Source organism: Mixophyes fleayi, chromosome 2 (assembly GCF_038048845.1).
Source record: "Mixophyes fleayi isolate aMixFle1 chromosome 2, aMixFle1.hap1, whole genome shotgun sequence".
NCBI lineage: Eukaryota > Metazoa > Chordata > Amphibia > Anura > Limnodynastidae > Mixophyes > Mixophyes fleayi.
In genome coordinates this window covers 335,521,805-335,549,669 of record NC_134403.1, presented here as the reverse complement: position 1 = coordinate 335,549,669, position 27,865 = coordinate 335,521,805, and the positions used below count along the sequence as shown (strand labels likewise).

Here is a 27,865-nt window from a genome sequence, read left to right as displayed (position 1 = left end):
ATTTTATTTATTTTATTAATTACAATCTATCTCATCCAATATTCCAGTTTGCTTGATGTTACTTACAATAATAGAGACATCTTATATCACATTGCACTTTTTCTTATTTTATTATGCACATTTATTTCATCATTCAGTCCATGAATTAGTAGCTAGCAATATGACATAAACCTTCAACACCACGTTCAGCACCATCATCCTGTCTGTGTTGAAAGATGTCAAAATACTGCTTAGTAAATTTGGTGTGTTTGGTGATGCATCATATAATTCACCCAAGATGTTTCCACGTTTCTAATTGTTTTTTCCTAGATGAACTTAAACATTCCATCTTCTGCTGTAAGAAAGCAAGTATCGTATCTTAGGCTTTGTTTGGAAAAAGTTCACAAATAAATCCTATGGGATAAAGTCTCCAGGGGGGAGTACAGGACGTTCCTCCTCACTCATTCAGAAAAATTGAAACGTCATAAGAGGGTGTGATATCCTCAATGACCTCATTGTCCGCTCCTTAGAAAAACGTGTTTTCGTATAGAGCGTTTCTGTGTTCAATTGTCTCTACAGGTGCCATTCCGTCTTCAGATCCATCACATGTCTCTGCTTCAGCGATCTTGCTCCTCCTGTTATAAAGATAACATCCATTATAAATAACCTCCCATGTGGCTGACATTTCTGCACCTAGTTACCAAATGTAATGACAAAGTGGAAAAAACAAACTATGCTTTGCCTGATCAGAATGATCATGCCCCAACCCTATTGGAAGCATTTTTGGCACATTTATGAGCAGAATGCAGATCACTTATACAGTCAAAGATCTCCCATGAATGTACAGACCCTCCTCTTTGAAATAACCCTCATATTTTCATTGCCAGAACACCTGAGATAAAATCATTCTCGTGGACTCTGCTATCTAGGCTTCATTATAGTGGCACAGTGGTTAGCATTGAGTTTGGTTCCATCCAGGTACCTATCTGTGTGGCAATTGTACGTTCGTCCTGTGTTTGTGTGGTCTTGCTACATGTGCTTTGGTTTCCATCTATACTCCAATAATAGTAAAGGCCTATTGGTGGGCTCATAGCAAGCACAGAGTAACATACAATTACCAGATATCAACTTACGTCCAAGTTCTCTAATAATCCATGGACATTGCAGACGTATAGATAAAAATAGCCCTAAAAGAGGTATGTATTGTTACACTGCTCCGGCCATTGTAAATGAGCCGTATTGTCTATGTAAAGTGTGAGCCATAGAACAAAGCCTTCATTTTTCACGCCTCAAGAAACTGTAGGAAAAACTTGATGTCCCTCCGACGTCGGCTGTATTTTTCCTTGAACCTTGATCGAAGTGTACGAAAGAGGCTCATTTTACATGCGCTGCACATAGCATTACTTGTGAAATCACCAGATAAGAAACTCAAAGATCAGGAATATTGCTTTATGACATAGTAAGCAGCAATTTCTATACTCGGAAATCATTAACTCTAATAACATTTTATTGTGCTTTGTAAACTTGGAATTGGTTCATGTTTGTGTAATATACAAGTGATTACGATCACCCACCGCTATTAGTTGCTAATTTTACATCCAGCATCAGTAATTTCTTTAATTGTGGCCAATTACACTGCACTCAAACTGAGCATGATAACAGGAGGAAAATGTATTTATATCTAAATACAAACATCTCCCCAAGTCAACACCCCAAGTTAAGTTATAAACACGACCTGAAGATGGCTGGCTAGATGCTAATACTAATATATTATATACATGGTAGAAAGACTAAGCACTCATTCACCTCTGTAGTGGTATATTCACATATATTAAATACAGCATAATAAACTAGAACAGATTAAAGCTGAAGCTCAGGATGAGATCACAGCCGTCTTAACATATCTGTGGCAAATAAATGAAGTGTCACATTATCTCTTTTGGAAATCTAACAAGCTGAAACTAACAGGTTTATTTATTAACATGTTGCATGCTGCATGTTAGCTAGTTTGATAATCTTCTATTTAAATTGGAAGACATTGCAGCCATATGTCATTACCCAAACAATCAATGTGTTTTGATTAGGCAAAATGGAAATTCTAGTCAAACACTAAAGGGTATATTTACTAAACTGCGTGTTTGAAAAAGGGGAGATGTTCTCTATAGCAACCAATCAGATTCTAGTTGTCATTTATTTAGTGCATCTACAAAATGACAACTAGAATCTGATTGGTTACTATAGGCAACATCTCCACTTTTTCAAACCCGCCGTTTAGTAAATATACCCCTAGGTGACATTGGAAAGCATCTAAAGTAAATAACTGGCCTTTGACGTGGAAAGAGAAAGCATCTCTCTGTGATCTGCTGGTTCTGCCTGATGCCTTCAACATCTGGTCCTCCATGTCTATGGCCAAGTTGCCTGTAAATCTGTTTGACAACTGGTCCCACAACTCTGATTAAAATGGTGAAAGACAATATCTATTTTATTGCTGTGTGCTATTACATGTGGACTTTGCATCATGGCCTTAATCCTTTCAGTACTACCCTAGGTGAATTATAGGATGGCTCTTCTCCTCCCTCGGCTAACAGCTACTGCTCTATTCACGTGGTACGACTCTTAAGCCATCATGTCCACGTGCAGCAGCTTGTTCGTAAACATGTTTCACCATCCTGCGCATCACACAGTTTAATTGCAGGCAGCACCCGATCCTATCATGTTGTCCTATTGGCGGTGTCAATACATTTGCACTGAGCAGTTAAATAATTACAAAAAATAATAACAATAATAATAACAGATGGGTACTTGGGGGCTACTGGACAATAGATGGGAGGGGTTGACAAAACGATCTGGGGTTAATCACTTAAAAAACACACTCTTTTTATTACATGTTTTTTTGCAGAAGGAGACATTGTAACGTTAAAATAAAAAGTTATTGTCATGCCGCTTTTAATGAACATTTCTTTCCTGGCCCTGGGTTGTCTCCTGATTGGCTGTGAAACCTCTGGTTGGTATTCAGTAAAAACGAAATATATGGCATGTTTCCACTAGTATCTGCCAAATATGAATCTAGAAAGAAGAATTAAAAATTTCCCATGGCAAAACCTGGTACTGTCTAGATACACAGACTCCATAGCCAAAAGGGCCTTCTAGGCAAATGCTCACTCTCTACTTTTGCCTAAACTTGCCCCACAAAGGCATTTAATTTTTCTTTACAGGCCAAATCTGGTCACATTAAAAGATATTTGGTTTTTTTTATGTTATGACCTGCAACTAGTAAGTATATTTTCTACACAACATTACTGAATATTTTGACCTATAACACTACAGCAGTCACAAACTATCAATGCTGCTATGTCACAAAAATCCTCTTTCATTTTTTGGATTAATAGTTGGTGGATTCTTATTGAAGCACCTCCCCGGATTTAAATGACATAAGCTGCGCACCATACTGGATTTATACATTTTATTTCTTTGTGTTGTAGTTTGGGAAACATTGTGAGGACTGTAACTTACATTTTGCGCTTGATTCCTGACACCACAAATAAAATACTGATAATTCCGAGAACACCGACTACCACACCAAATACTATAAGCCACGATGGCCTGGAAGACGCAGCTTCTGGAGCCAATGTAGGGGGAATGGCAAGAAACTCCAGTGTCTTATCATCTAGCAGGAAAGCGCTGTTAATACGGTTTCTTTCAAGTCTGTGAACAAAAGCAAATTTGTAAATCTGTTTTTTTTTAAAAGCAATTACGGTCAAGTAAAATGTACTGTTTTTCATTCTTATTATTATTAATAATAATCATTCATAATAATAAGACATTCTACATAATAAAACCTACTGGGTATCTTTAAAGCACAACTCTACTCATCTTTTAAATTTATATCTGACAAATAACAGTCAGATGGTTTTCAGATTAGTACTATTATTATTGATAGAAATAAAGCTGTTTTGCAGAATATGCCTAGACTTGTACACAAACGTGTGTTTATGTTTTTAACGTTTTTTAATTTTATTTTTTCAATACCATGGACTTGGACGTCCTAAACATGTTCTAACACTAGGAACACTAGTGATCTGAGGTTTGCTAAACCTGGTAGTCCAGGAATGACACCCAATCACTATGCACATGTAAGCCAGATGCTTTGCAACTCATTAATGTATGAAACTGCATGTGTGAAAGTGTGGCGCCATAGAATTTATGACAATGGCCTCTTATGTGTGAGACATCCTCTGATGTAGATCCAACATCACTTGCAGGGAAGTCCTGGCAGTGCCAGATTGAGGGTCCCCATGCAAAATCTATCATGGCCATCCTTCATCTGCCCATACCTCTGCTAATACTCACCAGCACATCATGCAGCCCAAATAAGGGCTATATAATCTGTACACCATGGTACAATAGAAAACCTAGTAGTTTAAATAGATTCTAGACATATCCTGGCCAAATAATTGACTGTTGCTATATAGTGGACTGGGTATATTATTACCATGTGCACACGTGGAGTTGAGAGCAAAATTAGCTTATATCTACTGAATAGCAAGAATATCTATCCATCTATCTATCTATCTATCTATCTATCTTTAACAGTACTCATGGAACGCAGATGAAGATAAAAACACTGTTTGCATTTGTAGGCGGGGCAACCAACGCCAGTTAGTGGCCGGCTGGTAGTGAGGGAACTACTGTATAGCCGAACTACTGTATAGCCAGGCGTAGGGCTGCTGGAGAATTGTCATGAAGTACTGGATATGTCTGCTGTAACCACCTCCGAAACTGTTTAGGCCATCCTGACAACGGCCAATAGACAGTGAAATGGTTCAGCAAAGCTGTGTGAGATATATATATATATATATATGTATATATATATATATATATATATATAGATATATATATATATATTTATATATATGTATATATACACTGTATTTTATCATTTAGGTGTATGTAAAAAGCTTGTGTTAAAGGGTTTAATATTTGAAATGTACTCCTTTTACTTTATCGGTTCTATAGACTTGGGAAATTGTTATTTCCTTTTTTGGAAGGCAGCAGGTAGCATTACTATTATTTTAAAGGATTATTTAAGGGGTGTTTTCTCCTCCAATACTTCCATTTGTGACAACCAGTCAGTGGGATCACACAGGGTTTTTGATTTTGATGTTGAGGGCAAGAGGGTTTCTCCACATTGCCTTCTGAGACATTTTAAATTCCAGTGTATAATAAGGTTGACAGACTGAAGGTACCCACTATCTATGGATTGACCATGGAAAACAGGATCCTTTCTATGTAACTGACTTTCCAAAATATTTAGTCACTCAGGTTCTCAGCAAGAAGACCCATGTCCTGTCTGACCGGCCTCACTCCTTTTCCAGATCCAACATTTTATTATGACATCACCAGCCGAAGGGGAATCAGCAGAATGAGATCAGCCCTCCCTCTATCTGAACTTAAAGTGCTAGAAGAAAAGATTTCTTAAAATATTTAAGAAAACGACTAACGCATGTTTAATTAAATCATATTTCTGCAGCCCATACAAATCACACATCTGACATAAAGCATTCACCTGTAATGTATTCATCATGTACCTTATTGCATTCTCCACTACTGTGCCCTCAATAGGTTCCGAGTTATTAGAAGGAGACGTGATCACAAACCAGAATGAGACCCTCTGAGTCACGTTACAAAGCAAAATATTAGAAATCCTGTGTACAGAGAAAAAAAAAAAAATAGCAATATATAAAATGTTATAACTGTAGCGCTCACATATAACACGATGAAATATGGTGCAGTTGTTTGTTCTATGAGTACAGCAGGCGTACTAATAGCATTTTACTAATGTATTTTAAATTGTACTTTAACAAAGGTCATTGTAAGCAAAACAAAAACATTCTATTGACTGATTTAAACACATAGGAACACATAGGAATAAAACAATGACAAATAAAATAAGCCTAGTGAGTATTCAGTTTTATGTTGCCTCTCCTGTAGACAGCTATTTAATACAATGTATATGCTAGGGGCAAATAAATTAGTCTCATTATTTTTGTTCGTACACTATACATCACATTCCCTTTGACCACAGGCTGCCACATTTATCCTCTACTGTACCATAAGAGTTGTCAATTATCATTAGTTCAAGGTCTCGTCCCCCCACTCCACCAAACACACACACACAGACAGACAGACACACACACAAACATACACACACACACACATAGTCACACACACACACGCAGACAGACAGACACGCGCACACACAGACATACACACACACGCAAGCACACACACACACGCACACACAGACATACACACACACACGCAGACAGACAGACAGACACGCACACACACACAGACATAAACACACACATAACTTGACAATGCCATGCATATACATGGTTAGTGGCAGTACCCACAGAGCTGGCTCCTAAAGTCAGAAAGAGGGCTACCTGGCTCTAGTGTATGTTCAGTTTTTGGGAATGGGCCGAACGACAGCCAATGGGGTTTGAGATCAGTACAAGTTACTATACAGTGACTAATAATTAGAAGGGTGTGCACACAATTTAGTGAAGTAATATAGATGTGCATAAACTGTCCAATTAGTATAAGATGGTGCGGAAAGCAATTGCACCGACTAGCAAATATATAGGATATAATACAATGTGTAGTTATAGCCATTATTTTTATTATTCTGCTCCATTGCAATGTGGTGTGCTCCATTAGTGACAAAAATTCTTCCTGTCTCTCATCTCCCCTGCTCTATGGCTTCTCCCTGAGTAATGTCCCTTATCTCACAGTTAATATGGTACAACACTTTATTTGGAACTTACTCAATTGAATTATTTACATGAGCTTTCATGACAAAGGCCATCACTGCCTTAAAGAGGAATTCTTCATCTGCGTTCCATGAGTACTGTTAAAGAGAAGACAGGGGTAAGTATGAACCCTTATAAAGTCATTAGCATACAACAAGGATTATAATTATGTGGTTAATTCAGCTATGTAAGATACTTTATAGAGACCATATACATACAAATAGTTAAATAAAAAAATAAAAATGTTGTATTAACTATATTTTACCAATTATGTTCTGCGTCAATTGGTTTCTGATTTGGCAAAGTTTCAGTACTATATTACACACTGCCAATATGATATTGGCCAAATCATCTCTGGTTGTGGGCACATACAATCTTTGTTCTCCACTTTTGGAGATAACAATGTTTCCCTTACCTAGGGCATTACATACAGTATTAATACTCCTATATATTCTGAAGATTTCATAATTTATGAGTAGAGAGAGATGAGCAAATTATTACACGCTGCAGTGGCAAGATATTATACCCAATAATTATTATACTAAAAAATGACCAATGTATTATTAGCTAGCATATTAATACAGCCAATTGACCAGTATATTAATAGAATTACATGGCATGAAACGAGCAGTGTATCTCTATTGATGCAGCCTTATATTCAGCAACAAGTGATGTTATATAATATTACAGGCTGCATACAATTAGTTCCTGTGACTATGTGTAAAAAAATGAATACATAAGTAGCAAGGTATAATAGAATAATGCATTAATCACCAAGTCCTCCAAAGGTATTGTACAACTAGAGATCCAAAAAATGATCCAGTAAACAAAAAAATATATTAGAAGCCAAATTAAAGTAAAGAAAAGTCACTGTTGGAAGGTTGTGCTCCCCAAATGTAAATGTAATTGAAAAATAAGCATTAATGAAAACATGTATCCTGGAATAAACAGCATCCTCACTCACCAGAACCAGGTAATAACCACACCCAATCTCCCAAAGGATCAATTCTTGACTGGCTACTGTTTTATAAACATAAAGCGACATAGCATATCAGGATACTTGTACTCTGGTAAGTAATGTATATCACACTAATTCTACTCTGAATAAGCTGCTAGGGAAGACAGAAGGCGAAATCTGTATTGGTTTTCTTACAATTAACACGAGGCGGGTGTGTCCAATCTTAAAATGTCAATTAATATTATCTAAAAAACTTTATTCAGTCAAGTATTGTGCACTAGGTCCTTTTGTTGCAGAATTTGATTATCCCTCCCAGCTGCAATATCATTTACCGCATTACGCTGGAATATCATCATCATCATTAGGTATTTATATAGCGCCACTAATTCTGCAGCGCTGTACAGAGAACTCGCTCACATCAGTCCCTGCCCCATTGGAGCTTACAGTCTAAATTCTCTAACATACATACACTCATATATATATATATATAGAGAGAGAGAGAGAGAGAGAGAGAGAGAGACTATGGTCAATTTGATAGCAGCCATTAACCTACTAGTATGTTTTTGGAGTGTGGGATAAAACTGAAGCACCCGGAGGAAACCCACGCGAACATACAAACTGAACAGAGATAAGGCCATGATCGGGAATCAAACCCATGACCCCAGTGCTGTGAGGCAGAAGTGCTAACCACTAAGCCACTGTGCTGCCCTTGGAATTTGCCCAAGAAACAGTGTCTGCTGACATCTATTCATGCATCTTTGGAAGATCTGCTATATTCATGCATCTTTGGGAGACTGTGTCTAAAAGCTCCACATTAAGCCATACCTCCCAACTTTGCAAATGGTGAGACAGAGATGCCCACAGTTCAGACAGAGCCTTAGGAGTACCCCACTTGTATTCCCTGCAGTGATATTGTACATGGTCTTCTCATGCCTCAGTCCATTACTGTCCATTGTCCAATCTTGCTAAGAGGATATTATTTTTCCTTTTATTCGATTTTGTCACTTAAAAGGATAATAACCTAAAAATGTTCTATGAGCATAGTTGTTTGTCATCGCTCTATGCAGGCTGTGAAGAAACTAAGGAAGTTGCATCTGTCGCCTATTTGTCATATTTTTGGATCTTTCTGCCCTTGCTCCCACCCCTAATGATGCCATACCCATTCCCTATGATGTCACACATCTCTCTTGCCATTAGCCCATGCCCTAAATTTACTGTATTGCAAGGTAGACAATAGCTGAATACTGAATTGTGACAGTATTAAAATAGAAATGAGGTAAAGTCCTTTAATAAAAAAAAAAGTATAAATATGTTCTTAAATATTTACATTAGATAAAACTAAAACTAATATAAATAAAATAAGTTTGTAGTCCCTTTAATTTTTTTTTTTTTTACAATACCTTAACCTTGTGACATTACAGGCAGACTATATGGATTTTACAGTTGTATTTTTGGAGTGTTTATTTACATAGGCTTTTTGACTACCAGGGAGTTGTTTGTTTTTCCCTGAATGAATTGATGTGAATATCCTGAATCACTAAATGCCCCCATAGTTTTCATAATGACTGCAGCTGCATCGATCTCGGCGGCTGAGCTGGAGTCTACATTTACTACAATAGCCATCAAGTTAAAACAAATATATACAAAGGAGCACTCACATGGACAATTTGCTTTAGTTGATAATTTGATTTCTTTCAGTGGAAAAAGCTGAAGAACTTTTCATTAGTGTCTAATGTAATATAATATAAAGCACTATGGATATAATAATAAGAAGTGAGGGTTCCAGCTCTTGATCCCAAAAGGCCCTTAAGTTAAAATGAAAAATAATCCTGCTGTGGTATCTGTGTGTTAGTTGTTGGCCTGGTGTGTAAAGGTGTCTACACGCAAACCGTGTATATTACAGGAGATCTTACAATTACACTACGGGACATATTCAATTAGCTTTCCGGTCCGTGGGATCGCGCCGGAACGGGCCGCGAAGTCAATTCACGGTACCGCAATAACGTGGATTTTCATTCACAGCCCATAGGGGTGCGTCCGAAAATCTGCGTTATTGCGGTACCGTATTACCGGCAATACTGCGCAGGTTTCGCGGTAGCGCGCGTTACCGCGAACCGGAAAGCTAATTGAATATGGCCCTACATGTGTGGCACAGAAAAAAACATTGTTCAGAATTATGATTGTCATGTTTGGTATCTTATGTCTTTTGGTATCTTAGTGTCTTAGGGCTAGGGAGAGCAGCTGTTTACTTGGAGACAGTGATTTGGGGGCACAGTAGAAATGGGCCCGTGATTACACTGCTCATTTATACTATGAGATGTCGTCTAGAGACACCTGAGATTAATGTGGACACAGAGAGGTGTGCATGATGAGCAACCAATGAGAGGAAGGCAGCGGAGTTCATTTATGAAACACACTGGAAGCACACAACAAAACACCGTGGAATTTTACCAGTGCGTCTCAATGGTCCGCCCAGCACTCATCACAGTGATTGCCTTTTCTCCCACTCGGGAGCAGCCTCTGCAAAGTAAAAACATGACTACTGTAGATGTGCAAAGAGATTGGATAAATAGTATTAATATGTCATCAAAGTCCATATGAGCTTATCACATTGAAATGTACTGCTCCGTTTGGTTAGACCCCTTCAACGGAGAACTGCATTTGGAGATGCATTCGCCTCCAAATGGTGCCTCTGTAGTGGTGGTGGTTAGGTGCAGCACAGTGGAGGGCTGAGCTTTGGGACCTCGGGTAATTAATATTATAGAGAGCTTTGAAGTACCAATTTTGACACTCCAATAGTCCCAATATAATAGGCAGAGCTCATTATACGTGTATTTTATGTAGTAAAATAAAATAAAAACATACTCAATTTTGAAATAAAGTCTGATTGAATAAAGGACTCCCCAAACCCTTGATCACCCCTTTACTACATTTTCTTTAAAAATTGGTACTTTATCGCCACGCTGGTCTGCGCTGCCTGTATGTCCTAATGAGATCACAAATCAGCTCAGTCTCAGTGCAAGATAATCTACATTCTTCCGCTAGGGAGCTCAGCCCCACAAAACCCAAACCCGTTGCTTTTCTGTCTGTCATCCAAAAGTTGCTTGAGGCACTGAACTTACTGCCTGCCTGTTGCGAGGATCTGTTGTAATACCATCTACAGCATACAGGTGGCAGAGCACCACCAACACTGACAGCTGCACACTGTTTATCACTTACTGTAATCAGCACTGCTGCTAAAGGTCAATCAACACTAAAAACCTCACCTCACTGACTTCAGCTAAGTCTCTTACTATTCTGCTTTATCCAACCCATCGACTTTGGTTTTATCTCTCACGATTCTGCTTCTCCAACCCAGGAACATCGGCTTTGTGGCTACCCATCATCTCGGGACTAAGCGGTTTGGCCGGACTTCGTGTGTCTCTGATAGCTACCCCAGCCAAGTAGTTCTCTCCTGAGAGTCACCAGCTCCTGAACCTAGTGCCTGCCTGTCTGTCACCTCAAAGCAGCTGCCTGCCAGTTTGTCACCCTGAACCCGTTGTCTGCCTGTCATAGCAAACTCACTGCTTGCCTGCTTGTTACCCAAACCAGCTGCCTGCCTCTTTGTCATCTCAAACCCACTGCTTAACTGTCTGTCTGTCACCGCAAAGTCGCTGCTGCTTGTCACCCAAATCTGCTGTCTGTCTGCTTGTCTCCAACTGCACTGTACTGTTTGTCACATTACAAGTATAGTAGGAGACTCGAATAGAATTCAAGTCCTTTTGTGAAGAGGGAATTAATGGTCATGGCATGGTAAGGAACACCACTGAAAATGCACCCTCTCTACCCTTTTATTTAATTACAATAATCTTGCTCCAGAATATAAAATCTTATTCTTGTACTGCTCTACAAAACAAGGTGCACTGATGCGCCTACTCTGGACTCTGCTAAAACCTCTTCACTCCATCCAACTCCTTGCCTCTGTCTGTGTAAACTGCTGCTCTGCAAAGGGACCATCTTGCAACCTATAATCCCTGACAGGAATTTTGGCACATTTGTGCAAATCAAGGTGCACAGTAGGACCAAAGCTGCATATTCACTGTAGAAAGGCCAATTGCACTCCATAAATAGCCTCAAGTCTGCAGAAAATAGTCTGTATCTGCCTGATTGTCTGTTAGATCCAGTTTATACATTTACCATTTATTAATACATGTAATTTAATACATATATTAATATAATATGTTAATGTGACCTGGTTCCAGATTGGTACCTAGGCTATCACATGCATGACAACTTTCAAAACTTCTCCCTCAGGATCTCCCGGGGGAGAAGTCATGTGACAGTGGGTAGGAGGAGGTGTGGTGCTGTTGTCGTCTCCACTATAAAATGCCGAAATTCACAGCATTCAATAGCGGGGGCGGGGCTTAATGACACGATTAAGCGCCTCACCCGCCATTCAATGCTGCGATTTTCGGCGAATCTGGGAGGTTTGCCTACTCTTCCGGGAGTTCGGGAGGACTCCCCGAAATTTGGGAGCCTCCCGGAAATCCCCGGAGAATAGGCAAGTATGAGCTATCATCTGAGACCTCACAGCTCAGTAGCAGAAACTTGAATATACAATATGCTGTGGTTGTATGGAGAGGAATGCTATATGTAGACAGACAGACACACACACACACATCTCTCTTGACTCTTACTGAACCTGATAACACCCCTCAGAGGTAAAACACCTGAAAGCAGATATTTCCCTATTGATACTGCAATTAAAGCCAAAGTTTGACTATCAGTAAATATGTTCCATCACTATAACAAAGAAATAAATTGCTGAATACATAGAGAAACAGTTGTAAAGATAATGATTTACCTTATCTCCTGCCTGTAACAGAAATATATGGACATGCTGTTGGTAACACATGTGAGAGTGTAATGCACTGTGCATTAATCAGAGTCCAGGAGACTGAGCGCTGGTTGTTTGTTGACATTCTGAGCAGGTTGTTAGACACTTAAGAAGAAACTGCATCACACCTTTATAATATAACGTGAATCACACGATAGAAGATTTCTGCTAAAACAGCACCTTTCCTGTATACTGGCAACCAGAGAGGTAGATTTCACTGTATACTAGCCACCAGAAAAGGGGGGTTTCTGAGTAAAATCACAAAAAGGGGATTATAGACACTGGCTACCAAAAGGCAGTTTACATAAAAGCCCTCAGAACGGTGTTTTCACTTCACTGTATACTAGCCACAAGAAGGGTGTGTTCACTAGCCACCAGAAAGTGGTATTCACTGTTTACCAGAAATGAGAAAGGGGTCTCTTTTGTATACTAGCCAACTGAAAAATTATATAACATCAACCAATAATGGTTGTCTTAAACTCACATTTCACATTAATCCCGAGTAGGACATAAAGCAATACAGATTGTCTTAACTCACATTTATTACAATGTATTCTATTTTAATCAAACACATTTACTAAACTTTCACCTTTTCACTTCACACTTCAAGAAATCTCCCTATTCTTTTTATATTGAGACTTACCCTCTACTTCCCATCATTAAATCCATATAATGTTAATATGTTTGAATATATCCTCTTAATATACCCAAGCTTATAACATGACTGACATATTAACTAGAAAAATCTACGTTTCTTGATTATTCATTTCCCATTATAGTATATGGATATACATGCACATGAGTTGAGAAGTACAACAGGAAGTTTCTATAATGGATATTAAATAGATATTGTACTAGATATAGATAACTCAATGATGGAGAATGTACCAGTCACAGAGTTTAAAAACAAATATGGTACTATAAGGAATGACGTGTAAATGGGTAATCCCCAGTACAGTTAATGTTATAAATGATAATCACACCGGGCCTGATTCATTAAGGATCTTAACTTGAGAAACTTCTTATTTCAGTCTCCTGAACAAAACCATGTTACGATGCAAGGGGTGCAAATTAGTATTCTGTTTTGCACATAAGTTAAATACCAACTGTTTTTTCATGTAGCACACAAATACTTGATAGCTTATTTGTACACTGAAATTTAAGGTTGATATTTGTGTTTGACAATATAAGTATAGCTATTAACTAAAAACTATAGTAAAACTATTAAGTAAAACTGTATTGAACCCATTTACTTATTTAAGTTCTGTCCTCAATTAATGTATCACTACAAACATGGTACTAGGGGGAAATATGTGCTGAGTGAGCTCCGCTTCAGGGAGTTATATTAACTAGTGTCAGTGTTGTCACCCTCTGAAGCAGCACAGCCGTAGGGGAGATAGATCCAAACTACTCATGAATAACAACCAAGGGGTATATTTACTAAGCTGCGGGTTTGAAAAAGTGGGGATGTTGCCTATAGCAACCAATCAGATTCTAGCTATCATTGTGTAGAAGGTACTAAATAAATGAAAGCTAGAATCTGATTGGTTGCTATAGGCAACATCCTCACTTTTACAAACCCGCAGCTTAGTAAATCTAGCCCCAACTGTTTCTATTTTCCAGGGTCAGTCCCAGGTTTAAAGATTTGAAATGTCACTGTTTTTGACCCACTGCACTGAATGTTAAATGGAATTTCTACCATAAATTCTTTATTACATGAGATTTAAATGTTAACATTTAATGAAAAGAAGTATTAAACTTCAACAAAGTGAACATTTATCAAATGACTGCTGGGGATTGTAGTGCCCCAAGATCTGCAGCGACAGGATCGCACATCACCTGGGTGGGTGCACCGGCTCAGCAGCAAAGTGCCCCTGGAATATATTTTAAAATGTTTGCAACTATGCTCATGTCTTAATTTACATTTGTGCGATCCATCCAGTTGATATTGGTAGGTGGCACTCGGGGATCAGTTAGATCAGAGCGGGATCCTCAACTCAATCAAGCACAGGTGAGTTAATCTACTATTCTGGATCAGTAATTATCCCACTTTTTTCCCACAGACAGAAATCCTGAAAACTTGACCTGTTGGTTGTACTTGAGTAGATAATAAAGAATTAAACATATTTCAAGAGCACGTGGTTAAACTTCCACAGAAATGTTTCCATAATTCCCTGTTCTCCCTCTAAACTAACCCAGACAAGTGACACAAAGGGCCCAGTGTACAGTGTGTAATACATACAACTTTTGAGAACTCCCTTCGGAAGCGGAGAACTCGATGACACTTATTAGGGGCGTGGTCAAACGGAACACATCATTTGACCCCACCCCCTAAACTGTCACAAGCAATTTAGCCTATTACAGCAGGGGGCGGGCCGTGATGATGTGTGAATCGGTTCGCTAAGCCCCACCCCCACCAGTTAACGAATGAACGGGGCAGGAATCGGGAGGGTGCTCTGTTCTCCCGGGAGTACTCCCAGAAATTCGGGAGTCTCCCAGACATTCCAGGATAGTAGACAATTATGGTGTAATATAACAGTAACACCAATAGAAATATTACAGATAAAAGTGAAGGTATAGGGAAACAGGCAGACATGAAGTAAGAAGTAAGAAGTGACATAGAGGAGCAGAGTTTGCTTAGTGTGAGAGCACACATGTATAATTTAGCGGATTTCTAGAAAAAAATTAAAATCAATCCAACTTACACACTGAAACTATGACTAGCTGAGCAGCACAAGGTTTAGTTTAGTGCCTGTAATAAAATAAAAACCACCCACAGCTTATTCTGCCCATACTGTATACAATAGTATCTATCTTTATAAAGCTTCACCCTGCTGCAGTAGCACTGCCAGCAATGGAGCTTGAGTATATATGTTATTCAGTGAGAAACCAGCCACAAAGTAAAGCCTAGTAAAGGTCCCTAATGGGATAAATCAGTAAAATTTAATAAATATCACAAACATATATGCATTACAAATATTGTTTGTATCACATAATTCAAGTGAGAACGATAATCAATAAAAACATTTGTCCCAACGGATGAATGCAGAGTGTCTGGTGTTTATTCATATATACTAAGGGAGTCATTATCTGAAAGAGCCAAGCTACTCTACCGACCAAGGAAAGGTAACATGACAGGTCATCCTGTACTATTATATGCCAAAAGCAGTGTGTTCACTTTTGGTGCCTGATTCAATAAAGAAAGGCAAAAAGTTTTCTCCTGAAAAAATCATGTTACAATACAAGGGATGAAAATTAGTTTATTATTTTGCACATAGATAAATACTGGCTGTTTTTCCATCTAGCACACAAATACATGATAGTTTTATTTGTACACCGTAATTTAAAGTTGATCTAGGACATGCCCTGTCCCAACTATAAATTTGCCCCCACATTTTAAATTTACCTCCCCCTCCAATGCCACATGGTTTTGACAAGGTGCAGAGTTGCTCCTTTTTTTTGCTTTCCTTTCCTTAATGAATCAGGCCCTTGGTCTGCAATTCATTAATTATCTCACTTTCTTAAACACCTTTTTAGTCCCCACATTTTTTCACCATAGTAAATGTTTGACCTGTGCATTGCAAACAGAAATAGTTGGAAAATGAATGTTCTACTTAATCTTGTGCTTCATACATGACTGGCTGTATGTCCAGCCAGCAAAGCCAGTGATAGCTCTCACCTTTATGTGGCACTGAATTAGGATTTGTCACTTATCTTCCATAACCTCCAGGAGGTCAGTAAACTAATAAATATAATGATTGCCAAACGGGTAACTTGAAATAGTAATACAGATACACAGGATTCTCAGGAATGCACATAGCGGAGTTTTCCTCACATTCATGCCCTTTTGTTACCATAAAAAGTAGTTATTCTTATGTGTGAATTGTTACTAACATGGCTAATCAGAGACCCTCTGAGCTGGGATAAAATCTAGACAGAGGGGTCATGATAAGATTTAATAGGGCAGATAAGGGCTTAAGAGCAGGGGAATAACTAGAACTTTGGAGGTCCCAAAACATTTTTGTTGGGGCCCCCTAAGGTTTCTAGGAAAGGACACCCCTACCCTCTATTCTCATCCCCCACTTAACCTAATGGTTGTCAGTCTCCACTTCCTCCACTGCACCATCGCCCTGTACTTCCTGCTCAGAGGTTCAGAATTCCCCACCCCACTGAGCAGAATTTAATTTTTAGAACTCTAGAACACTGGTTCACATGCACAGCATTCTGGGGCTTCAAATCCCTTGTGGTGTCAGCAGTCACACAGTAAGGAGCTCATTAGGCTCCCTACTGACTGAGGACATCACAAAGGGCTGTAGGGCCCCAGAATAGCACAGCTGGGGCCTACAGGCCCCCATTAGTCTTCTGGCTCCTTAGTAGCTGTTAATCTACTAGTTACTCCACTGTTTAGGAATTTAGACAAACATTGGTTACTTTTAGGGCTGAAAGTACTATAGGCTTAAAGGGTAGAAAGGTAGACAGGAAGTACTAAGGAAGAATCGGGCAAAAATATGGTGGAATACAGTATTTGAAAATTGGTGAACAGAAAAAAAGTGGTGTAGCTATTAATTATGCCCCATAGCGAGGACAGTATCTCTCACTCAAAAGTCACTTTGTGGTAAGTCACTATTGGTGGAAATTACATTCTTCCCAATTGCCCTGCCCTGCTTTAAGCAGGATAGTCCATATTTTAAGACACTGTCCCACAATCCCAACAGGACTTTTCACCCGACTGCCATGACTTTTGGGAGATCCCACTCATCCACAGGAATGGGTGCTCTACAAGCCTGGCACTGCTATATGTGACAATCTAGGGAAGGAGAGGGGTTTGGGGCTGTCTAGCGTGTCCGAAGTGCTAGGTACGCCAATAAGGTACACTGACTACTCCAACTACAATGCTGGTAAGTATGGAATTATCTTTATCACCGCATTCTGGTTGTTAGATGAAAAAATGCATCCACCGATGTGATTAATGATAGAATAGTCAATATCCCCAATTAAACTCCAATCAAATTGTGTATAAAGGAAGGTACAAGGAACATAAGCACACACATGAACAAGTGAGTTTACTGTATACAGAATTTTTTCCTTATTCGTTTTTCACATTTTTCCCCCATTCTCAATAATTAGAAAGCCATGAAACACTTCTGACATCTATGGAGAAAGTTTAAAATAATCACTTAAGTGATTATGTTAACAGGATCAATTTCTACTAACTAATTTACCTTAGTAGCCTCATATAGCTGAATTAATTTATATATGAGAACCCCACTGTCTGTTGGTTATGTAAAATCACAGAGACAACAGTTTGTGCTGGAGGGTAGTTTGAATATACATTTGACTTATTCCAAAAGAACAGGGGTGAAACCACTCAACTGTTCGACAGAATCATGCATTTGTGATATTCTAGCCATGTTTTGATCATTAACGAATAGGAGTGCTCTTCTTGTTTGTCTCTTAATGGGCAAATACTGAATGGCCAGTAATTAAATATTAAAGGAGATCTCTCCCTTCACAGTTCAGAATAATAATACTGTTATGTACCACAGACATAGCATTCTATGACTGTGATACAATAATAGCTCATGGGCACAACCTGCTCCACTCTGCAGCTGAAGTGTCTCCACCTCCCTCTAGTGGCTGCTGCCCGCATTGCTCTGCCTTTTGAAAACCAATAACAAGAAAAAAAAAATAACAGTACAATTGATAGCATAAAATATTTTTTTATTATTATTGCAGTACCGTGCTAGCCAGAAAAATCTATGTGATGTTAAATACTTTTGTGTCAAAAAAGACAAAAGTATTATGGGAGATTATACCTTTATTGGCTAACCCAAAAAAATTGTTATATTTGCTAGCTTTCAGAGCACAGAGGCCCCTTCATCAGGCAAGTTTACAAATGAATGACTGAGAAAAAGGCACAACATTTAAGAGCTGTTACATCAAGAAATTTTTACAGGGCGTGGGGGATTACATCATTAAGATAAGCTAAAGTAATAAAAAGGAGGTTTTCGTAATGGATGGAAGTGTAATAGTCCTACGAGTTCAGAGGTCTGCACTCTGCTGTGGGGTGTGAAGTGTGTCCATGTAGTGGGTCATAAATCTAGGTGTTAGATTGAGTCCTTTAGTCAATGACTGGAATGTTCTTATCTGCTTGAATTTCCATATTTTTCTCTCCCTGTCATTTTTTAAAAGACCTTTCAGTATTTGGACTTTTAAATCTGTCATTTTTTATTTTTTTTTGTTAGCCAATAAAGGTATCATTCCTATAATACTTTTGTCTTTTTTGACCCCCTTGTGTTAATACTTTGAAGAAGTTCATATAACTGCAATTGCAGCTGTGAGCCAATTTATGTAAGATTATCTATGAGATTGAGGTATAGGCTTTTACTAGGTCACACAAGGACATTGTTCTTTTTTGTATTTAATTTGTGTTTTCCTCTAAGGTTTAGCTATCCATCCATTTTTGCCCTGTTTCTTGAAACAGATATGTACCACTAATTGTATTGCTATTACTATGTTTTATAGTAGGGATTGTGATTTTGAGATAATTTGCAGTGTTAGGCTTATGTCAAACAAAGTGCCTTACCTTGAGGTCAAACAGTTCAATCTTGGTCTTCATCACAGAATCTTTCAACTTAGTAAGTGGCTCTCTCAATGTTTTTGCACAATTCAGGGTATTTCTCGGATCCTTGCGATCCGCTTGGTTTAACTCTACCCTACTGGAGCTAGATACCAGGTAGAACGATGGTCTGCAGGCACAGAATATTGGGAGCCACTAGGGACCACTTCTAATCAGGCAAAGGGACTTAAAGATCTGGCACCATCGGAGGGGCTCAGGTGCCTTAAATAGTCTGGAAGCTAATGTCTAGAGGGCAAAATTAATAAAGGACTGCATGCACAGACCCAAATCCAATATGGTGGTTGCAATGAGCAAATGAGCAAGAGACAGTGCTGAGCGCTGGAGAGAAGGAGGATAGTTGGGCACACCTGTCATATTCTAGGTGAAATTTCATGTTGGTTTTCTGTTACAATTGTTATATTACAAGGTAGACAAAATAAATGCAGACATGGAAACAAAGGGTAGGGAGGGTGCTGAGGGACCTTACAATCTAGTCGGAAAGAGGGATAGCTGAGACAAGAGGAGCAAGTGTGGCTCAGAGTGGAGATCGGGACAGTTGTGAGGATGTTCCAATATGAGTAATATAGGTAGAAGTATGGCAAGAGCTAATAAAGAGGTGGGTTTTCAGAGAGCATTTGAAGAGTGAGGGTGAGTCTGATCAGCTGAGATAGGCAACTCCATAAATTGGTAGCTTGTAGGCAGGAGTGAGAGGTGATCATCAGAGGTAAGGTACAGATCAGAGAGGGAGAGTATTTCAAGATTAGATTTGAAGGGGTAGTGTTGTCGAAGGCTTTTGTAGGTGATGTTAAGTAATTCTAATTGGATTTTGGAGAATATGGGGAGACAGTATAGAGATTTGCAGAGTGGTGCACTGCATGTGGAGTGGCAAGAGAGAAATATGCATTTTAATATATTTATTATGGATAAGAGTTTTGGTTGCATCTTGCGAAAGGAATGAGTGTACTCTAGCAATATTGCAAAGGTGAATGTGAGGAGTAAAGCAAAGGGTGAAGTCAAGTGTGACACCAAATATTGGGAAATTGAGGAAATAATGGTATTGTTTATAGTGAGGGTGATATGAGGAGAGGTTGTAAATTTGGGAGAAGGGAAAATAATCTTCAGATAATATTGGGACATCCATGACGAGATACCAGAGAGACAGCTGGTTGCGTGAGGTAGTCAAGAAGCAGAGAGGTCAGGGGAGGGGATTTGACTGTCAGCAGCATAATGGTGGTACTGGGGGCAGATGGGAGATTATTTAAAAGAGATGAAGTGAAAGGTTTGTGACAGCACAGTTCCTAGTATGAGAGAAGGTAGGTCAAATTATACGAAAAGAGTAAGCGAAGCAACAAATAAACTAGCCCTTGATGGCGATAAATGACAGCAACAGGTGGAGTAGAAAGACGGATGGTTTGGACTTCAAAGGAAGAGAAGAAAAGGGAGCAACAGTAGAATGTCTACTCTCTCACCTTGTCTTCTCTTGTTCTGAGAGTGTAACTGAGGGAGAGACCCTAGAAAGAGAGATCGCTAGGGGGTGTTTATATAGACATTAACAGTTATTTAGTTCCCGCATATTCTGCATATCTCCTGCCTCAGTGGCACTTACAATCTATATGTTAGGATATTGTGATTGAGTCTTTGACTGTGTATGATGACATTACCTCTTCAGCTGTAGTGAGCATTGCACACCCCACTCATTAAATTTGGGTGTGCATCCCTCCTGTTTGAAAGTTTGGCTTGTTTCTTTGTCAGTGATAGAGTTTACTCTCGACTCCTCTCAGGGATTTTTCAGTATAACGATTTCTACTTCAACTCTGGCTCTACAACCTTGGTAAACTGCATACAAATACTTCAGACTCTGCACCCTGGCAAAAAGCATTACTACTCCAACTCAGCATTCTGGCATCAAGCTTACTATGAATTATCTCTGTGACTATGGCAGCTTGAGCATAGAACAGCATATATATTGAATATTTATCTGTTGTCTAGGAAGGAAATATTTCTATATCACTCCACGTGCTGATAGCACACTGAGGGGCTCTGGGCTCGTCTCCATTGCGCTTGGAGTTTTGCTGGCTTCAGGTGATCTGGAATATTGGATATCCTTTATGCCCAAGATTGCATCTTGTGAGTAATGTGTCTGCTTCTACAATCTAAACTTTAACTATACTGTGTGAAGTACTACAGATAGCCAGTTTCCCTGTAGATTTGTTTTCACTATAGCTGTCAGAGAGTGCCATTAATAAATATTTTGTTCTGTATTTATTAATCAATAGCAAGCTGTCTTTACTCTGTATATGATCTTCAGTTACTCTTGTTATTTTGAACATATTGAAATAAACTCACAATTGTTTGAACTTTTCTCCTGCCTTTATCTAGCATTGGAATACCTAACACTTTATTCCCTATAGTTAATTTTACCAGAGGCCAATTAACCTACCAAACATGGGGAGAACTACAAACTCCACACAGATAGGGCCCTGATTGTTATTGAACTTAAGACCTCAGTGTTGTGAGGCAGCAATGCTAACCACTGTGCCACAATGCTGCCCATGTAATGTCAGATGAGGTAAGTCACCGTAATGGTAAGGAAATTTAGGGATTTTTAAATGAATAGATCATAGATGGATGCAAGTCTGGTACAACCATATCATGACTCTGCCTATTCTTTGTATGTAGCAGCAGTACCTCAAATCCACCAGAGGTGCTGCTGTTCTGTTCCTGAACTTTTCACTGTGTGTGTAGGAGTTAATCCCCTTGCCTGATGCCTGATTAGAACTGCACCTGTCCCACAACTTGAAATACCTGCCTCAATCTCTGCTCTGTGAAGTTCATCTTTAATCCCTGGCTGCTGCTGGTTCCTCCCTGTTCCATTGTTTGTGCTTCTGCTGTTGATCTCCCGTTGTGACCCTCTGCCTGATTCCTGGACCCTGCTTGTTTGCCTGTTGTCTCGACCACGGCTTGATTACTGGACTATGCTATTTTGCTTGTGACCCCGACCTCTGCCCGGCTATTGGATTCTGCTTAACCTGTTCTCTGCTTGATCACTGGACTCAGTTTTTTCTGCTTCCCTGGATAGCCTCGTGCTTCCTGGACTGGGGTAACTCATAATACTTGTCCCTGCTATTTATCTATCAGTCATTATTTGGAACCTGTTGCTCTGTGGACTTTTTCTGCCATTGATCTCACCTATTCATATCTGTGGATTTGAGTTATACCTGTTTATGCGGCAACCTGGAAATCTGCATATCCCACGTGCTGAATCCTTGTCTATGTATTTTGCCTGAATAAAGACATTTGCTTTATTATACTTCTGTTGCTGCTTCCTGAGTTTGCTTGAAATCATAACAATGCACAGGAAAAGGGAATTAGTTGTAGAAAAATGTGAATAAAGCTGGAGGGATTGGCAGTACGTGGTTGATGGAAAGTTTTGGGGTCGAACGAGGAGCATGAGCAGACAGCTGGGTTTACCTGGGCTCATGGTTGGGTGAGATGACACAAGAACCCATGAGAAGGGGTAGGGCAAGAGGAAATGCAACGATAACTTGTACATACAGGTTTGGTTCTGCTTATATACAGTAGTTATCACTAATTATCACTATTTAGTAATTATCTATTTTGCAATATTGATAGTCATTGTTCACTGTCTCAGGACCCTCTTCTATATTATTTGTTCTATTAATAGTAATATTAATTATACGTGCTGACATAGGGGGAAAAAAAGAGCATGGTAATAACCAAAAACATTGCTGCTCACCATCAATAGTCATCAACTAAATTTTAAGCAATTAAATTTAAAGTAATGCTGCTGATGTACTAGTACTTTGGGTAGTTGTAGAAGAAATACATTTAGCCATGATAAGGTAAGTGAAGAGGAAATAATCATGCTGATATTAGCCACACAAGTTGCTTATTTACACATTGGTGGCAATAAAATATTGAACACCCCTCTAACCTTAGCAGCAGCAGCCTCTGAATATCAGATGAATATAATGATCTCATGTAGTGTCCCTGTTGTTGTAACTAGTGTCCCTGTTGTTGTAACTAGTGTCCCTGTTGTTGGTCATTACAAAAGAAAAATATTTATTTACTGGTGTCACTAGTGTTGAAAAACCACACTTGTCAATGATTACTAAAAGTTGCCAGCGTGAAGAACCATAAGTATAGAGTTACCCAATTCAGAAGAGTAAATACAAGGTTCTGATACTGAGCATAATAGCAATGACGATGATGGGGAGGCAGAGAAAAAATAGTCTGATGGATTTACTGTACAGATGCTAAAAATTGGGATGGTGATGATGATAATGGTCGATTTTTTTACAATTTTCTCTAAAGTTGTTAACCCTAAGGCTAAAAGACATCCTCCCCCAAGCCCCCAGGGCTTCTATTACCTAATCGATTTTGTACATCCCAGAACATATTACACACACTTCAATTTAGAAACAAATTGTCATTGCAATTGGAAATCTATTCAAAAGATTTGTTTGCTGCTAGATTGCAGTAGAATTTCAAACATCTATTTACAGCAAAAGAGACATATCCACTTATCTCTTATAACTTGCAGTGTATTCCTCCAGATTCCATGTTGCAACAACTGCACAAATTATCAAAAAAGGAGAAATGATTGCATTTCTCATCAATGTCTTGTGTTATCATATTTCTCTGGTAAGCCAATGAATTAGACACTGGCGAACGATCCGGAAGATATTACTGGAAATATCAATCCAGTATCCCAGGTGCTGGTGTAATTCTTGGCCATCACGCTCAATCCTGCTCACTGAAAACTTTACTGGAGAGACTAAGCTGCCCCAATTTTCAACTCGATTGCAAATAATTGTTCCTGGATGAATAAAGTGTTCTTAAGAGAAACCCAGGACTTGAACCGGCCATATCTGCGCCGTTGCGCCCTTACAGTACATTTGCTTCCGCCCCTTCCCACATTTGCTTCCGCCACTTCCCAACCCCGTTCCACACTTCCAGTTGAGGGCAGTCTAAGTGCCTTTTGCGTTCAGACATGAACTACATGCAATTATTTTAATTGGTGAAAGGTTTTGTTTCTGATCACGCGCAGGTAAGATATGACACGCAAAGGGACTTACCTCCGAAGAAGAATCAGGCCCCATATGTCAAGAACTGCTCATATGGTAAGTGCCTCTAAAACCTTCCCTGTTAGCTATTAATTGCTTTGCAGCTGAACCAGGAAGCAGCTTTGCAGACATGTGATTATGTGCAGATTATACACTGCACATATCATTCAAATTGCTTCCTTATAAAAACATTTATTTACTACAAATCAAACATTTTAAGAGAATATGGCATTAGTAACCCCACCCGCTTTGTGTCTCCCTCTTTCCTTTAGGATGTAAGCTCTCAGGAGCAGGGCCCTCTTTCCTCATGTTCTCCATCTAATATTCCATCACCCTCTGTACCTCTTGGCCTGCTTCCTTAGCCCTGTTTTCTTAAGCTTAGTCTTGCTTCCCGCTGGTTACTACCATCACTGTCACTCACTGTCCCACAAATAATTTGATCCGCATGACCATATTACCTCTAATATTTATTAGTTCAGTATGTCTGGTCTTTGTATTTTGTTCATGTATCACGTTATGTGTTATGGATCACTGCTCTCTGTATATGGCATGTACGGTGCTGCGGACATGTTGTTGTGCCTTATCAATAAAAGATAATAATAATAATTATTACGGTAATAAAAATAAGATGGTGGTCCCCGTTATTTAGTAAATGCCAACCACACTATTGTTGCATATACTCTTGTATATCAATTAATCACACTTTCAATTCCCAGATTTTATTGATTAAATTGTTTGGGGCAGATTTAATTCCCTGCAATGTTCTTTAGAACAACGCGGGCCACTCATTATTACCCTTACTACGGTAACTTCAACGCAAATTTTTTGCCATCCGGCTATGTAAGCATAACAGACAACCAATCAGGTCCTAATACTGCAGAGTCTTATTTTTCCAGCCAGAGGAAACATTAAGGCACAAGTGAATATTTTGGCAGAACCTTGCAGTAAGCTGTGGTTCAGCATTCGCAGGGCCGGCTCTGTGGGGTAAACTTGCAGGTATGATTTACAGCAGGAGATACTGATAACTTTTTAATGCTCCTCTCCAACTGCATTGGACAAAAGGGTTAAACAATAATTAACATACAATGGGGATCTGTGCAGGGGGTGGTTTGTGGAATGTGTAATGTAGATGCAAAGTGGTATTTGCAAAGTTGGGGGCAATTAGGCTATGTCATATACTGTCAGAGGCATGTGAAACTTACCACCATACGCTGTGGAGTGGGTTCCAGCATGAATTCTTCCAGGACCAATTCTAGCTGAGAACAGCCCTGGTAAACTTGTATGTTTTCTGTTGCAGCACACATGGTTGCTAACATAGCATTTTATTTACTTTTATTTATGTCAATGACTCGAAATGTAAAAAGGACTTTTACAGAAATATGGCTAGGTGCAGTAAGCAGGTTCTCTACCATGCACGAAACACAAAATATACCATCCTCTATAACACGGTCAACTACTTTCCTTAAGTTTGCTTTAAATGGAGTTCTGAAAACAGATGGCTATATTCAGACTGCTCACAGATTGGCTCAATTTAAAAGTCAATCACACTTCCCATTCGAGTAAACATTATCATCGTCTTAACCACACTCCACTTTTTGAAAACATCTTATTGACACAAATGGAAATATAACTTGCAAAAGCTTTAAACTTATTAGGTAAGAAACTCTAAATCGAAATCGTGTCACTGTAATGTTCATTGACAAGATGTACAATCAATCAAAATATAGCAACGTTTTTACAGTGAGCAACTTTTTACTGTAGTCAATAATTTAAAACAATGGAAGATATTCTAGTATTTTAATGTACAGTATTATTTAGTCATTGTGCATATACCATTATTTGATATTTTAATGCAGATATAAAATATTTACTTACCGCTCTGTTCCCCAGTGCTTTTTTGATATTAAATCGAACTTTGAATGCTCCTGGTGCACCTGCAGATTTATTTAAAAAAAAACTCTGAATACCAGTAATAATGTATATCAGTGGACATTTTAAAGTATATTAAATTGAATTTTGTGAGTAATGCCTTTCTATTTCATCTATATAATAATACACACAAAAAAGGGCAAATTTGCAAACGATTTACCACCCCCTCCTGCGTGTGCAACTGGGACTTACTATTAATGTTCGCCCAGCCAGAGCACAAGAGATTTAGCGGATTATTAAAATTCATGGTACAAATAGCACTAATATTCTCTAATCCTTAGCAACCAATCAGATATTTTCTTCCCTTGGCCTGACTTATAATAGTCTGACCAAATCGAATTGCTTAGCTTGTTTGTACCATGTTAATAAATAATCCTTTTAAGGACACTGTCACTTTTTACCAAGACACTTCTACCGCAAAGGTGAGAGAGCAACATATAGACTGTTTGCAGCTTTAAAATTAGTTGGTTACCCTCAATAGGAATAAATAAGAAATTATAAAACCATTGTAAAAAGTAGAAGCCACACTGGTTATTCAAGTAACCATTAGTGGGCCAAAAACATCACCAGAGAACTGCACACAAACACGATATATGTTTATGCAATAGTACATCTACAGAGCATTACAAATAATACATTCAGAAATAATAGTGACTTAATATATTATAATGTAGTGTATTACATCATGTTACATAGCTCCATACTGATATAACTAGAATATATATATATATATATATATATATATATATATATATATATATATATATATTCATGCCCACATCCATCATAAATCAAATGCAGCATCTTACATAAAATATGATTAACAATACTGAATTAAAACACATCCTTTGTTGCATTTTACCTGGTTTGCAGAACTGTGAATACGCTATGCAGAGCAGAGGGAAAATAAGAAATAGAGTTTTTCCCAGCATCCTCGTAGAGCAAAAATCCCTCAGGAAACAGAACTCTTGGTCACTGAGAAGCTGTCTTAAAAACTTTGCCTGGAAAAAGGGCTTAATTATTAATCTGCTGTTTTGGTGCCAAGTGATCTGTAAATGCCGTGTTTTTCTAGCTATTTGTCATTTGATATTGGACAGTAATTATAACAATTTATTTGCGTTTCCTTACCATTGCTCGTTACACCCATGCAGGCCAACAATCATTAATTAATACAAGCGATTGAAGAAGGCAATCAGAATTGTACAGTTTGCCAAAATAAAGTGTGACTGTAAGAAAATAGAAATGTTTCAAGAAGGATTGGATGGGCTGGATAAGCTGGGGGGTTTAACTTGTTGTATAATGCATAAGTAAATACAATTCTATTTTTGTCATGGGGTGATGATGGATGTATAAGGGAAGCCTTAAAATCTGTGCTGTGTGTAGATGATCGCAGTTCCGAGGTTAGAAAAGGTGACACATGGAATTGACCTTCAAGCTTAAGGAGGAGGGGAGTAGTGCTTCCTACCTGGAGAAGGGATCTGCCTAAGGGCCTCCTCACTGCAGATTTCCCTGTTATAATGTGACCAGCCCTGCCTGCAGGATCAGATTAACCACAGGGGTTTCGGGCAGCTGGGGGCCCCCTAAGAAAGATCTGCATTTTAT

General features: G+C 38.7%; 1 protein-coding gene across 1 annotated transcript; it reads right to left on the bottom strand.

Annotated features, from left to right (window-relative positions):
* Positions 1-36: 36 nt before the first annotated feature.
* On the bottom strand, positions 37-27,865 carry CLTRN (collectrin, amino acid transport regulator). The gene is made up of 6 exons (XM_075198203.1): positions 27,126-27,865; positions 26,210-26,268; positions 6,810-6,892; positions 5,568-5,684; positions 3,493-3,684; positions 37-614 (listed from the first exon to the last, which is right to left on the bottom strand). Exons 1-6 carry the CDS (start codon positions 27,193-27,195, stop codon positions 506-508), a joined length of 630 nt encoding a protein of 209 aa, XP_075054304.1. The 5' UTR covers positions 27,196-27,865; the 3' UTR covers positions 37-505.

Coding starts and splice junctions, on each gene's coding strand:
- CLTRN (XM_075198203.1), bottom strand. CDS start 27,195: ATGCTGGGAAAAACTCTATTTCTTATTTTCCCTCTGCTCTGCATAGCG. Junction 5,685..6,809: donor CATGTAAATAATTCAATTGA/GTAAGTTCCAAA, acceptor CTCTGTACACAG/GATTTCTAATATTTTGCTTT. Junction 615..3,492: donor TCAGGAATCAAGCGCAAAAT/GTAAGTTACAGT, acceptor TCTTTATAACAG/GAGGAGCAAGATCGCTGAAG.